This window comes from Dermacentor albipictus, chromosome 1 (assembly GCF_038994185.2).
Source record: "Dermacentor albipictus isolate Rhodes 1998 colony chromosome 1, USDA_Dalb.pri_finalv2, whole genome shotgun sequence".
Classification (NCBI taxonomy): Eukaryota; Metazoa; Arthropoda; class Arachnida; order Ixodida; family Ixodidae; genus Dermacentor; species Dermacentor albipictus.
This window is the reverse complement of record NC_091821.1, coordinates 353,120,602-353,134,575: the sequence shown is the minus strand read 5'-3', so window position 1 is coordinate 353,134,575 and position 13,974 is coordinate 353,120,602. Positions and strand designations below refer to the sequence as shown.

General features: G+C 42.5%; 1 protein-coding gene across 3 annotated transcripts in view; it reads right to left on the bottom strand.

Moving 5' to 3' along the window:
- The window catches only part of LOC135918570 (neurobeachin-like protein 1), a 135,541-nt gene extending 126,043 nt beyond the window's left edge, over positions 1-9,498 (bottom strand). For 2 of the 3 annotated variants that reach the window (XM_065452183.2, XM_065452184.2), the window contains exons 1-6: positions 9,193-9,497; positions 8,572-8,663; positions 4,750-4,908; positions 2,527-2,608; positions 2,333-2,451; positions 892-965 (exon numbers count right to left, since the gene is read on the bottom strand). In XM_065452183.2, coding sequence (XP_065308255.2) covers positions 892-965; positions 2,333-2,451; positions 2,527-2,608; positions 4,750-4,908; positions 8,572-8,663; positions 9,193-9,243 — 577 coding nt within the window. In that variant the 5' untranslated portion in view covers positions 9,244-9,497. Of the gene's footprint in view, positions 1-891; positions 966-2,332; positions 2,452-2,526; positions 2,609-4,749; positions 4,909-8,571; positions 8,664-9,192 lie in introns of all 3 variants that reach the window. The other variant, XM_065452182.2, reaches the window with a different exon arrangement.
- Positions 9,499-13,974: the final 4,476 nt, after the last annotated feature.

Genomic DNA, 13,974 nt, shown 5'->3' with positions numbered 1-13,974 from the left:
TCATAGCCACTGAGTCAGCATGGCCAGTACTATAAGTATAAACTGGTACACAACTTGGGTTTTAAATGTATTTAATAAGCAGTAATAGAGCACAAAATGTTGAACAGACTAACAACAATAAACTGCAATTCAGAAGTGGTATAAAATAATGGGAAAAAACATTTACAAGAGTAATTCAGTTGAACTTGATTTACTCACTGGCGTCAGTTTCAAACAACCAACTACGTTTATTTTATTACCCCATAAAATAAAATAAAATAAAATATTATAATAAAACTATGGGCATGAGGAAAAAAAATAATAAAGTGGGCATTAGCACCTAGAAGATACCGTAGAAGGTCCCCACGAGGGTATTTTCTCAGGTATCTTCTAAGTCCAGATTACATTCCCGCTTTAGTGCCACTTTGCACTCGGGCCTAGGCTCCAAGAAAAGCAGATAATATTGTCACCTGTAGCTACTATGACAGCGAATGGTGATCAAATCATACAAACTAAGTGTAAGTACAATAGGACGATCTGTATATGCTACTTTCTACAATCTAATTTCTATTGATCTACCTTTCTTTTTTTTTATTGCTTGGAGCAGAAATCTGCCATGATAAAACAAATGCAGTACAAAGTGAAATTAGGTCAACATCAAGTGCCTTCTGATGACTTGTGAAGCTTCAGTTCACTTATCAGCAACAGATACCAGAGATATAATGCCTAAATGCATAAGTGAATAATGCTTTCAGGCAAAGAAAGACAGGTACATATCAGGGGCATTTCACTAAGACTTCAATTCGCCAGCAATAACTAAATAACGATATGTTCCTGTAAATATTACACCTTGATTTATACATACATATTTAAGCAAAATGGGCTAAATAAATGTTTAATACACAAGCTCACCATAGAAAAACGGAATAACTTCAAGGTGAAGATGTGATGGGCTAACTTTACACTTTGTTGAGTCCAAAGGGACCCTGAAAAGAACACATGGGATTGTTAGCATTATAGAAAACCAAGAACTGTGTTTGCTCATTAGCACTTCACATATGCATCAAGAGCATGGAGGATACAACACATTTTTGTGCAGCTTGCAGTCAACAAAGGACAAAAAAGTTGCAGATAAAAATAGGCACACATGAAACAAATAGCACATATGGAATTTCCAAAAGACAGCAGCAATAGTCTTAATAAGAACATTTTAAAGAAGATTGTGAGAAAACAAAATTAAAATGCAGGAATTAGTACTGCTCTTTCTAAAAACACATGTTTTTAAACGTCAAAATGACTTTCAACATCAAAATTAAACCAACCTACCCAATGAGAAAGACAGCGTGTGATGCAAGAAAACACGCCATAAGGATAGAGAATATTACAAAACAGCAATGTAGAGCTACCAATCTCACTGTGCATTTGTTCCCCACTTTCCCAGACAAAGGCATTCGCGCTAATGCTTCACTTACTTGTTCCCCGGTAGTAAATACAAAAACAACCACACAAAGTGGTGAACAAGAAATGAGGACACTTATTCAAGCAATAAATATGTAAATAGTACAAGCATAGTTGAACACACTATAATGAACATGAATATATTGAATTGAATCAGATGCAACAAAGTAAATCTAATATGTTCTCGCCAGTATCAGCACATACTGCATGCGTGCTTATAATGAATACAGAATATAACAAAGGTATCCTTGTGTCGTATGTAGCATTGTTATAATGAGGCTCAATTCTATGTCAAATACTGCCCCCTTGATTTTTACAAGCTTTCGCGAACTATTTCAACCTTCCAGTGACATTGCCGATGTGCAGTTAACCACAACAGCACAATGCAAACATGTGAAAGAATGTGGCAGGGCACGGGGGGGGGGGTGAGTATGCCCAACATAAATTGACAGTTGTTGGCAACACAAAACATTCAGGGTGAAGAAATAACTGATTTCTCTTGTCTGAATGCTTTCAAGGCTCATTTAGCCCCATCTTTGCTTCAGTATGTGTCCCAATTAAAACAGTCACAGAATAGATGCATTACTTTTACAGATTTCAAGTTAAAACAGCACACAAACATAAACCACAATCGTAAGGCAATATGATCAGCAGCTAGCACTGAGTGAAAGTTCACAACTCACGTTTAGTGCAGACATCAACACTGACTACTGGCCACCAGTATCAGTACATCAATACAGCTAAAAAATATTTCACTAGTAGATTAAAACAATTAATACGTCTTCTGCACTTTCGCAGGCACAAAGCATAGCCACGTCCCTTAATATTAATGACACAATTGAAAATTATGTGCTTAGTGCTAATAAACTTCACTGCGCCGCAGCTTAAAACTTACTTGCTGCACATCTTCTGCCAGATGAGATGTGGGTCGTACAGGACTTCAAGGAAGACCAGCACAGAGAGGAGGAAACTTGCAGTGTTCTGGTCGTTTGCATCTTTCGAGTGTTGAGTGTACTGAGAAAAACAAAATGAGATGGAAGAGATTGTAGTTTGAGAATGACCTTAATGGAGAAAGACATGACATCCCACCTGGTTGGCAACAGCTGATGAAATCACAATGACAAGAGGCACTGCATCGCTAGTTGAAACAAATGGAATGTTGTTGAAGTTGCTATAAAAATGGGGAGAGAGAGAGAAAGAGAAATAATTAATGAAGTAATACATTTATGTGCATAATGGGTTACAACACTTAAAAGGATGCTAAGGAGAATTTAAACTATGGATCTGTGTTGTAGAGCCCATAGAGTTGACTGATGTACCATTTTGCTGAGCGGCACAGCTCTAATTTATTTGTGAAACAGAGAAAGCGAGGAGACAGCTGGCAACCCTGAGGGCAATGGTGTAAACTGACGCAAGCCACGAATCAGTAACAAGCATATAGTTGACTGATATGATCATATTTTTGTTGAGTGTGCCAGCATTCATTACAAAAGGGTTTCATTTCATTTTGATAGAATGTGTGCATACATTACAGTTGTATATGTAAGGCTTCAAAGAAAAAAATGCAAGGATAAACAAGTTGCAGCACAGCAGCCATGACTGACGATTTCAAGCAAAGCTCAGCCTTGGATATTATGAATATTGTCTCTTGTTGTGTACAGTTTGGACTCTAGGGGTGCCTCAACAACCACCTTGTTTCAAAAGGGATGTCATAACACCTACTCATCTATCCATTAAGTGAATCCAAACTATGTGATCGGCCCTGGCACGGAAGCATGCACATGGGAATCTGCATTTGTATGCACTAGATTGAAATAGTTTGTGAGCTGCGGTTTTTCTTGGCATGCAGAAAGGACACTTCGACTCCCAGTCTCCTCTGTGAACTCAGGAAAGACTTCGCTCAAAGAGTAAGCCACATGTTGTGTCCTTCGTATGCATATGTCTCCTTGTCCATCTCCATTTCCAAGGACACTAACAAGCTAACTAACAGTAAACACAATGAAGCCAAGCCAAGCCAAAGGCATTTGCAGCTCCAGTAGCACCTGTTTTAATAAATATCCCCAATACCTCACTCGCAATATGCTTCTATTTTTATATTATTAGAAGTGCAGATGTATGAACAGGCATTTGTTTTTATTTTTCAAGCCATGTTTTTTAATAAACACATAATTCTATGAACATAGAGCCCATGAAGCATGAAAAAAGTGGGAGGGGGGGGAATCTAGACTCCAATTTTCGGAAGCAAATGAACAGATTATATTGCATTCATGCCCCTTTGAGCTGATGTAACAACACGCATGATAAAACTCACTAGACTGTTGAAGCCATGCACTTTCAGATAACACATGTATATTACCAATTAGGAATTAAGAAGAAAGAAACTAAACATACACAATGATGGCATCAGATAAGCACAATTTAGTAAGCCAACAGCAATTTATGTACAAAAGAGCTACTAATAACATTCTAAGGAGAGAAAAAAGCTTGGCACCACAAGTTGAGGAATAAAATTTTGCTGTGTCTATATAGAAAGAAATAGGGCTGAGCCTAAATAAGATTCTGATTTCACCCATAACCTAATTACCAAAGCTATTTAGTTTGATTGTTAGGATTTTATTTTCCACCGAGGCCATTCCAGAATTTCCTCACACCCAATAAGCACATAAATAGCTTGCAAATTATGTAATGGGAGGAGCATTAGATACTAAAAACCCACTCTCCTCACTGTATGTGTCACTGCTTTTCAAGTGGTTTAAGTACTGCAGCTATTAAAAAACTCATGTGTAATAAAATATGTTAATTTTTAGGTTGATCACGCTCACTAACAATCTCATAGTTTTGTAAAGGTACAGGGAAGTTCATCCTTGCATATCTGCTGCCATGTGCACCATCTGTGGATATATTCCAGTAAAATAAAAATGTCAGATCAAGACTGAGTTGCAAAAGTTGTGTCCTCTATTGCATAAACTAACATAGATGTCTTCCACCTTGCTACATTTGAGCATTATTTAGTTACAATGCACACCCTACAATACCATCAAAACAACTGAGATCATGCATGAGTGATTCAAGATCTAAGTTGTACACACAATAGAGCCTCCAGGAAACATAATATGTCTGCAACAACAATGCATCAGTCATAACGTGAACATAAATTACTTTTCAATCTCTGCACTCGTAACATAAACCATGAAAGTCTTGGCCTGAAAATTAGGTCCCAAGTATCATTCTCACTAATGGGCATTACCACTATACCCGAGCAACTTTGTATGACACTGCTTGCAAGAAATGTAAAACATAAATGCTGCTTACCGTGACAGTATGCTGAGCACTTGAACAGCCACACTGGCCTTTTGCACTGTTTCGACAGTAACGCCTGTGTTGCATTCATCGCTACACTCCCTCAGGTATGACTCCACCTCCTGAAGGAATCCTTCAGGAAGGTCTATCAGAAGAGGGCTAGCAATAGACCTTCAAGAAATCAAAATGATAAGTGGTATAGTAACACAATACTCAATGTTAGTCGCAGATTAAACAGATATAAATGCAACTCATAACCATTCACTTCACACTCAGATTATCCATAATTCCAGCTAATTAAAACAAACGTAAAAGCTCTGGTTGACCATTTGCTTTAAAGGTGCTTTGGAGCTGCTTGATTCAACCAGGGATTTTAGCTATTAGCAGCCTATTGGCTTCTCTTGTCCATAGTTACAAAGCCCCCCCAAAAAAAGGATGATGTGAAGGCATTTGTAAAGTACAAAGAGTCAAAACAAGCACGCATTTGATATTCAGGCTTCTGTACATGTCAATGGCCACCAATATGAAATGGTACGGCTGAATTAGTCATAAAGCTCACGATTCTAGGTGAGCATTTGGAAGGGTGGAGGTCCCCTTTCACAGTTCATCAAGGAACTCAGCGGTGGCAAGTCACTCACTCTCGTACTTTGTATGAAAGTGTTGTTTTTGTGTTTAGCTTCTTATATGTTAATTAAATGATGCTCAGCTAAACTCTGTTATCCTGGCCTGTACATTATTTAACTTACAATTCAGACTCCTGATAACTGGTTTTTAGAAGTTTGACTTTATGCAAGTGAGTTTGCACCTGACAAATCATTAGGCAGCATAGTGCCAGAAATAACTGCCCAGGTCTGTTAAAAAGCTACGGATTCCACGAGACTCAAGGCTGTCAGCTAATTGTTAGCAATAAGCACAACACATGTGGTGAGCAAGAACATGAATACCATACATGCCATTGTGAGTCTCAAGTATGTAACAAATTACATGTAATTAATTACTTATAATCAGTTACAGTTTTTTTGTAATCTGGTAATTTAGTTATTACTTTATTTACTCGATAACGCTCACTATAATGCCATTACATTTTTCAGTAACCAATTACTTCTAATAAGTTACATTTTACAGCTTCGAACACTTAAATTTTGTGGGAACTATACAATATTCAAAGCGATGAAAACATGTAAATAGATTACCTCCTTCCCACCATTAGTGTCCTGCAGCTACTACCTCTCAATCTTGAATGTGGCAAGTTTTCAGATTTGCACACCTCTCTTGGAAGTCCACCTCTGAGCTTTTCTCTTATAATAAAATTGACCTCCCTATCTCCTGGAAGCACTTTTAAGCAGCCTTCATAGGCTGTAAGAGCTGCTGTTCAAGTCTTCTTCACTTAGTGCAGTCCATGGCTTTTCTCATACAGACAAGTTATTGGCCGTTAAACACTTATGTTCTACCTGTTTGATTTATATACGACTCAGATAGCCCTATTTGTGCAACTGTAACACACAAATAGTATTTCTACGGCTGAATATTATGCAGCTTTATATTAAATTACCTTACAGATTTGGCCACCTTTTCAAGAACATGAACATTTGGTGGCATCTGTTACAATTGGTCATTTAAGTCTAAATGACTAACGATTGAAAAGTGCCAGGAGGAGGTGCAAGAGGTGTTGGCCGACCAATTGAAACGGCGTTTCTATGGCTCGATAGTGACGGCCTCTTTGGGCATTGATGCCAGTATATAACCTATGGAAGATTTTTCACATTTTTCACAGGCCCTTTCAAGAGCACCCCCATAGCAACAATTGAGCACTGTGCTTCATAGAGGATGCAGATCATGAGAATAATGTTACTGAGTAACCATAATCTTGTGATGGTGGTGAGCTGTAGCAAATAGCGTCTCTCTCAACAATACTGCGGCATGTCACATGTCAACAGGCCAGTCTCTCAGGAATGCAAGAAGAAGACTTGAAGCTTCTTTTCAGGCTATAACTGATGCTTCTGGGAACAGAAGGTGTTGAAGGCACGCATGTGGAAAGTCATTTTTTTGCAGCTTCTCAAGCAAAGCGTTCTTTTTATCTAGGTATTTTGGGCAAGACCACAAAAAGTGTTCATTGTCTGCTGTCTTGTCGAATGTAGCACAGTTCGAAGAATCTATACGCCTCGTATCGAATAACTATGCTCATTTATTAGCAGCTCCTATCTTGCGAGCAAAGTTTTTGTACATTGCAACATAGCTTTTTTCTACAGCGCACACATTTAGAGAGTTTTCAGTGCCGCTGCAGATGTCTTCACAATAAAACGAGGGAAGATTACCGCAGAATATTCTTAAAATATATATTTAGTGAAAAATAATGTGAGTAGTGCCACAGAGGATACATTGAAAGAGTCAGTCCAATTCGTTCTATTTACTGTTTGTGCAATGTCAATAAAAGTAGGGTGCAAAGTAGCATTAAAGTAATCTATTACTTTTTAGTAATTGCTTAGTTACTTTCATGGGGCTGTAATTGGAAACTGTAATCACTTACATATTTTAAAGAAGTAGCTGTAATTGTAATCAGTTTCATTGATTCTGTAATGTGTACAAGCCTGGTCTAAAAATTTTTAAAATAAATTATGGGGCTTTATGTGCTAAAACCATGATCTGATTATGAGGCGCGCCATAGTGGGGGACTCTGCATTAATTTTGACCACCTCTGGTTCTTTATTGTGCACCTAAATCTTGCATTTCACCCCCATCAAGATGCGTCCGCCAAAGGCAGGATTTGATACTGTGATCCTGTGCTCAGCCGCACCACGCCAAAGCCACTAAGCAACCACTGCGAGCCTCTAGTCTGAAATGCTGTTGAATTTTCAGAAATCTTGAGTAGAATAAGTTGCTGATGGACTTTCACATTCAGCAGCAACAAATGGGCTAATGATGCCACAATGATGAGCTTTAGCACTAATCTTGACTGCCTGGGTTTCTTTAATGTGCCCACAAATCACCATTCACAATTGTTCTTGCATTCCCTTTGATCAAAAATGCGGCTGCTTTTGGCCATGGATCAAACCCGCAACATTATACAATCTTATGTCATCTGCATGGAGTAGAAAAGTGTCCTGGCAACTTGTTCCAACATAAAGCATTTCATCTTGTTTCATAGAGAGGCAATGAAGAAACTATATATTCCTAGGTGGTACAAATGTCAACACTAAAATTGTATCTACAGGTAAGCACACTGCAGGCCAGTACATGTGAAAAGTGCAATAAAAGAAGTAAAACTGAAAATGAGGTCATCCCAAGTCTCCAACCTAACGTAAGAACACAAAAAACTAACATCAAAGCCTTCTAGTGTCTGTTAGCATAAGAACAGGAACTTATTTTACAACCTGAATGCAACAGTGCTCATGCCTATCACTTTATTGGTTTGTTCATTTCAACCTGTCTTCTACTTCTCTCTCTCTCTCTCTCTCTGTTCATTTCAAGAAATGTTAGTTGCAGGTGCACCTATAGAGTTACTATGTACCATGCACCGTTATCAGCTCACTTTGCAACCCACAACACATATGTGTTGGCTAAGATATCATTCGAAGTGCTCCTGATAAAGAAAACAAAAGAGCATGCTCGTTTGGACTGTTAATGCAAGTACATAGATAAACTAATGTACGAGGAAGTTATATAGAGACAGTGACAGCTATATGAGTCATAAGGTGAAACGTAACAGTTTCAAATTTCGTACGGGACATCATACCTTCTTTTTTTATTCAGTTACGGTGCTTTGTCATTAATAAACAGGCACCCTAATTTGACATCCTTGGTCAGCCAAACGGTCTGGGAGAATTGTGCAGTTACCTGTTTGGGTTAGCTGCGAAATCCGTCTTCAAGCAGTCGCCGTACTGACGGCGAAACTCCACCATGTACTCCGAGAGTGTGGTGGAATTCCGCTGCAGAACACACAGATGTCATGTGAGAGCAGCAGTGAGCCCCTCAAACAGCTGATGCAGAGAAAATTTCTCACACGCACGCAACTGGCATTAGGCGGCAATCACCACCGTTGCAGGAGCTTCGATCTCGGCACATGCAATCTCCACAGCCGGTTAAAATATCCGCACTCAAACGTCGCAGGCACCCACCCACTTCAAGAACGATTCTAATTACACTATCAACCTGCGATAAGCCAGTAAAGTGGGTTCTTTGGATTAGTTTTCTCTGGTGTGACACATTCCTCTTTTATTACATGGGTACTTCCAGATTGCGCAAGTTACATAGGGGAAGTGTAACATTCCGGTGTGCAAGCGTCATGAAAACAAAACAGAACAGGTGTAGTAGGAAAGGTGTATCAAATGAGATTGGTTTCGGAACAACTCTAAATGACTAACAATAGACACACACGATCACTTGTGTACAGTCTAATGTGCTTAACGTTTTCCCTCTGGTATTTTAGGTGAGTAGCGAAATGGTAAACATTGCTACCTTGATTTGGTAGGCACTCCATAGGGCTTCAAGGGCTTCCTTCGCTGACATTTTAGCAACGATACCGCATCGCTGCCGGAGCCGCGAGCTGGTTCATACAGCCACAATGTTGGGCAGCCCTGGAGCACGTGGGTTCGTCGAGAATCACAAGCTCGTTATCACCCTTCCGGAACCGTGGAACCAGCCATTGCAGGTCGCAGGCTGCACTAACAAGCCCACACACGGATACGCAAAACGTCATGTCAGGTAGGCAGCATAGTACGACGGGGTTAGCGCCAGCGCTGCCGCATGTTTGCGGTTGCTCCAACGTTCGCCAGGTGCCGCCAACGCGACAAAACTTTTCCTCAGCTTTTCTGCTGTAGTTCGCCACACCAGCGTAAGATGACGCCTGCTGTCCGCTTTCTTTCCATTACCGCATTTTACTGAGCTCCAGCTGGCCCGAGCTGCCAGAGCCGCGTGGTATATCACACTTCGCCGAACGAATGATGGATTTGTATACGTGCTCGCTAAAAGGAGGAGGTGCAAGGCGTCTCAGCGCCTTTCAAGACATGCAGTATGATTGATGTATTTAAAGACAAGAGGGCCTGAGTCATGCCAAGCTCTTCCAGACAAGCTGCGCGTATCATTATAGCCACTTGCTGAGCTGCAATAAGGGAAGTGCTTAATATGAGGACTGGGTATATTAGCTGTCCAGCTGGCACCCATTCAACACCATGGTGAGATGTGAGATTAGGCGCCAGCGTTGGACTAGAGTTGCGCGCAGGCAGGCTTTTCCTGCGGCTTTAATTCTTGCTCCAAAGGATTCGGCGCTTCAAACCTTATTAATGTCCATTACAGCCCTCTGTTTCCTTCTTTTTCCTCGTAGGAAATCGTACCGTGCACGCAATCCGGGATATGTGCGTGGCATGTAGGTAGTTGCAGCAAGCAGCTTGGGCATGTTTATGCATCCTACACAGTGTTGTACTGTTTTACGTAATGCAGGCCAGGATTGTGCAGGAATTTCAACGCCAACAGTACGTGGCTAAGCAAAAAACTTTCGTCGACGCTGGCTTCTCCGCAGTAAAAGTAGTTGTGCAGAGAAGCTGGTTTGCATTATTTGAACCAATATTACTGTAAAAGAAAGGAAAAATGGCGTGGCAAAGACGGTAATTAATTACTAGCAACTCCGTTCATACAAAGCACGTTAATTTGTTGTTGTTGGAATGGGTTCGCGAGGACATGCCCTGAAATGCGAATGCGTATACAAATCAGGGAGAACGGCCGCCCCAAACGGAATGGAAGGTTCTTTCACTCGCGGTTGAAAGATAATGAGATGATGGCTTTCCTCCAGACTGTGTGGTACCTAAGGCGCTTGATGCTCGGTACAATTGAACGAGGAGGAAAGCACCAGCTAATTAGCTATTTAGTAGCTTCTCCATTTGTGGAAGCAGAAAACGTATATCGTTCGAATCTTGTGAATCTACGATTGCGAGTATTAATTGCCTCCTCCCAGTGATCCTAGTCTTCGGAATGATTGTTTATGCAAATATTCTGGCTAATAAACAGTGCAATGGCACGTAAGTAACCATTGCAGCCTCTTCGCCAACTCTATACACGCGCACACACGCACGCATACGAGGAGGTGAGCGCTGTTGTCCTACAGAGACAACAAAAGTGGTGCGACATGCACTGATGGACCAAGTCGAGTTGTACTTTGACATTGACTACATAGACGAAGTCACGCTGTAGCTTATATATTAGGTAGTGACTACAGTGACGGGGCCCGGCACTTTAACATCTGCACTACGGTGACGGGGCCCGGTACATTAACATCTACACTACGGTGACGGGGCCCGTCGCTTTAACAACAGCACTGCAGCGACGGGGCGGTCACGATGTCGGTATTGGGAGCGATTACGGAGTCGCCATCTGTTGGAAGCGCCTCACATGCGTCGGCGCTAAATAAACATACTACGCGGCAGCCCTCCTGAACAATTGTGCAAGTACTCTAGAAATGGCAGTATTTTACCTTTAAAATAATAATGTTGGACAAACAGAAAGCACAGAATGGTTTACAGACGCTATCTGCCTACTACGTACAGTAAGCTGGGACACTGCGCGCGGTCGCCGCGATCGATTCCCCCGAACCGTTTTGCGTGAAACGTAAGCAATCGCCGAGAAAACTATGTGAAGTATGTTCTTATGGTGGGATGGCTGTTTGTGTAACTAAATGTAGCATAACAGTTAATGCAGCGATCGCGCGGGTTCACGGTGACCGACTTCGCGTCTGCATGCATGTCCTCGCACGATGTTTCGCTTTCGCTCCGAGCACGTTTTCGCACCGTGCCTGAGCTTTATGCCGCAGCATATGCGCATTTGACAGTACGCAAGCAACCATTGTTGCATGGACACTATCGGAGCTGTTCAAAAATAATTTCGTTATAGCTAGGGTATTCGACGCCTACGGCGCGAATTGTGATGTTCCGTCGTGATGATTCAGTCTTAATTTTCTTTTTCTTTTCTTCTAAAGTATTGGAAGCTTCAATATCATTATTTCTCAAATTTCATCGAACTGCATGTTTATCGGTTCTCTAAGCGACCCACTGATTCTTTTTCTTAATTCAGTAGAATATTCATTGTCTGGCGTTACACAAGCAGGAACATGTGCCGTGCCTTTTTTATGTGTTTTTTATCATTCCCCTTCCATTACAGTGAACCTTCTTTCTTTATTATAATCATCATAGGTGTTACAGTGCATACGCAAAAGATTGTTGGACCCAATAACCGCAAGCTAGTGGTTGGGTCCGGATGTGAAATATAATGGGGACAGTACTGCAATAAAATATCGCGGTCCGTGAAGTGCTCGGCATCCCCATAGACGCCAGCACCACGAAGCTCATGCAGCTGGGGGTCAACAACACCTTCCATGAGGTTGAGTCACAGAAATTAGTCCAGGTTGTCAGGCTCGCTTCCTCGCCTGCGGGGAGGCGGATCCTGGAGGCGCTGGACTTTAACCCGTCAGGGAAAGGCGGTGCGCGCTCGACGCGTGGTCGCGGGAGGCCGTCACGGTCTCGCTGTTGCCGCACAACATGCACCCGCAACGCAATGTAGGCAGACGCCGGGCCCGGGCGGCCGCACTTCTCGGATCCGCCGCCGACGATCCACGATCGGTCGCGTTCGTCGACGTCGCCCAATACGGTTCGTCCGACCGGTTCGCAGCGGCCGTTGTGGATCACAGGGGCAACCTAACGCCGCGTCCGTGCGGAGGTCCATTCTGCCCTTTAGAACACATGCTCTGGCGGTGTCCCTCGTTACGGGACCACGATCATCACACCACGGAAGAGTGAGAGGAGGCGGTCAGGTACGGCCTGCCCGTCCCAACGTGGGAGCGGCTCGCGGCGGCCCCTCCCTCATAAGAGAGTTTCGGAGTCGCTCCTTAGGACCTTAATAAGGTTCACTGCCTGCCGTGAAGTGCTCGAAGTTGTTTGCATAGAATGCTGTTTGAAAGAAGTGCGGCCATTGACGTCGCTACAGTGTTGATGTTAAAGTGGAGACGGGCCCCGTCACTGCACGGCAGATGTTAAAGCGCCGGGCCCCGTCACTGTAGTACAGATGTTAAAGTGCCGGGCCCCGTCACTGTAGTACAGATGTTAAAGTGCCGGGCCCCGTCACTGTAGTCACTACCTATATATTAACAAACGTGAAATCGCAAACACGAGACTCTATTTTTTGTTGTGGTCGACCTGTCGGTATGTCGCCTGGTCCTTCGTTTCCTTCGTACAGATAGCATGTAAAGAGCTATATTATCAGGAATATTCATCTTTGCAACGGTATCTACCTGGTCACCGCCATAATTTCATCTGGACTGTTGTTGTGGGCCCCTCCTCAAAAGGACAAAAAAGGTATCTGCTTCACTGCAGTGTCATCGGTATACCAAGCTGATTCCTAGAAATAAGTATTGTGATCAATTATCTATAGTGATCTGATACTTCTCAGTGCTTTTTCCAGAATTTAGAGGAGTCAAGTCAAGCCAAATTTATTTCAGCACCGAGAGAGAAAAATAAGTACAAGCCTTTTGCTTCACTTATAAGTGACCTTCATTAATTCAAAGCAAAAAAAATTACAAGTACAGGTGCATCAATCCGTGTTGATCAAGTAGCCGCGAATGGTTCGTTAAAGCTGGTTTTCCCACAACATAAGGTATTGTGGGGAGAAGTCCACTACCGTGATTCGCTTTGTTTCACAGTCGAGTGTTCAACAGAGGCGTAGCTATTTGGGGCGAGCTTCACCACTGGAAAGACTAGCGCTGCAGTCAGCGTGACATGGCATAAGGGATGTGGGCGGCTGACGACTCGGTGCGACCTAGGCCAATCGCGTGAGGCGAAACGGAACGCTAACTAAATGTGTGTTTTGAACAACGATCTCCGACCGCGCCCTCCACAGCTGCCGCGTCGGCTGTGTCGGAAAGAGGGCAGTGGGCTAAGAACGATAGTTTAGCTTCGCCAGGGAAGTCTTAGCCGCGCTGTGCTTCGCAGCTCACCTTAGTAAATATTGAGACATGAAAAATTATTAACAAAATTCACGCAGAAACTACTCTGGGACTTGTCTAAGTATGCGTAAGCATTGTTCCACTTGCGCATATCCACGCAACACGGTGTGAAACTTGATCCGCCCATTACAGACGATAGCGCTTCGGCGGCACGAACTGCTGCGGACAGCGGCGCAAGGTGAATTGATGATGCGAGAAAACTACTGTAGGTGGAGGCGCCAAGTGCGCTGATGACGTTCCGATCATTATAAGCC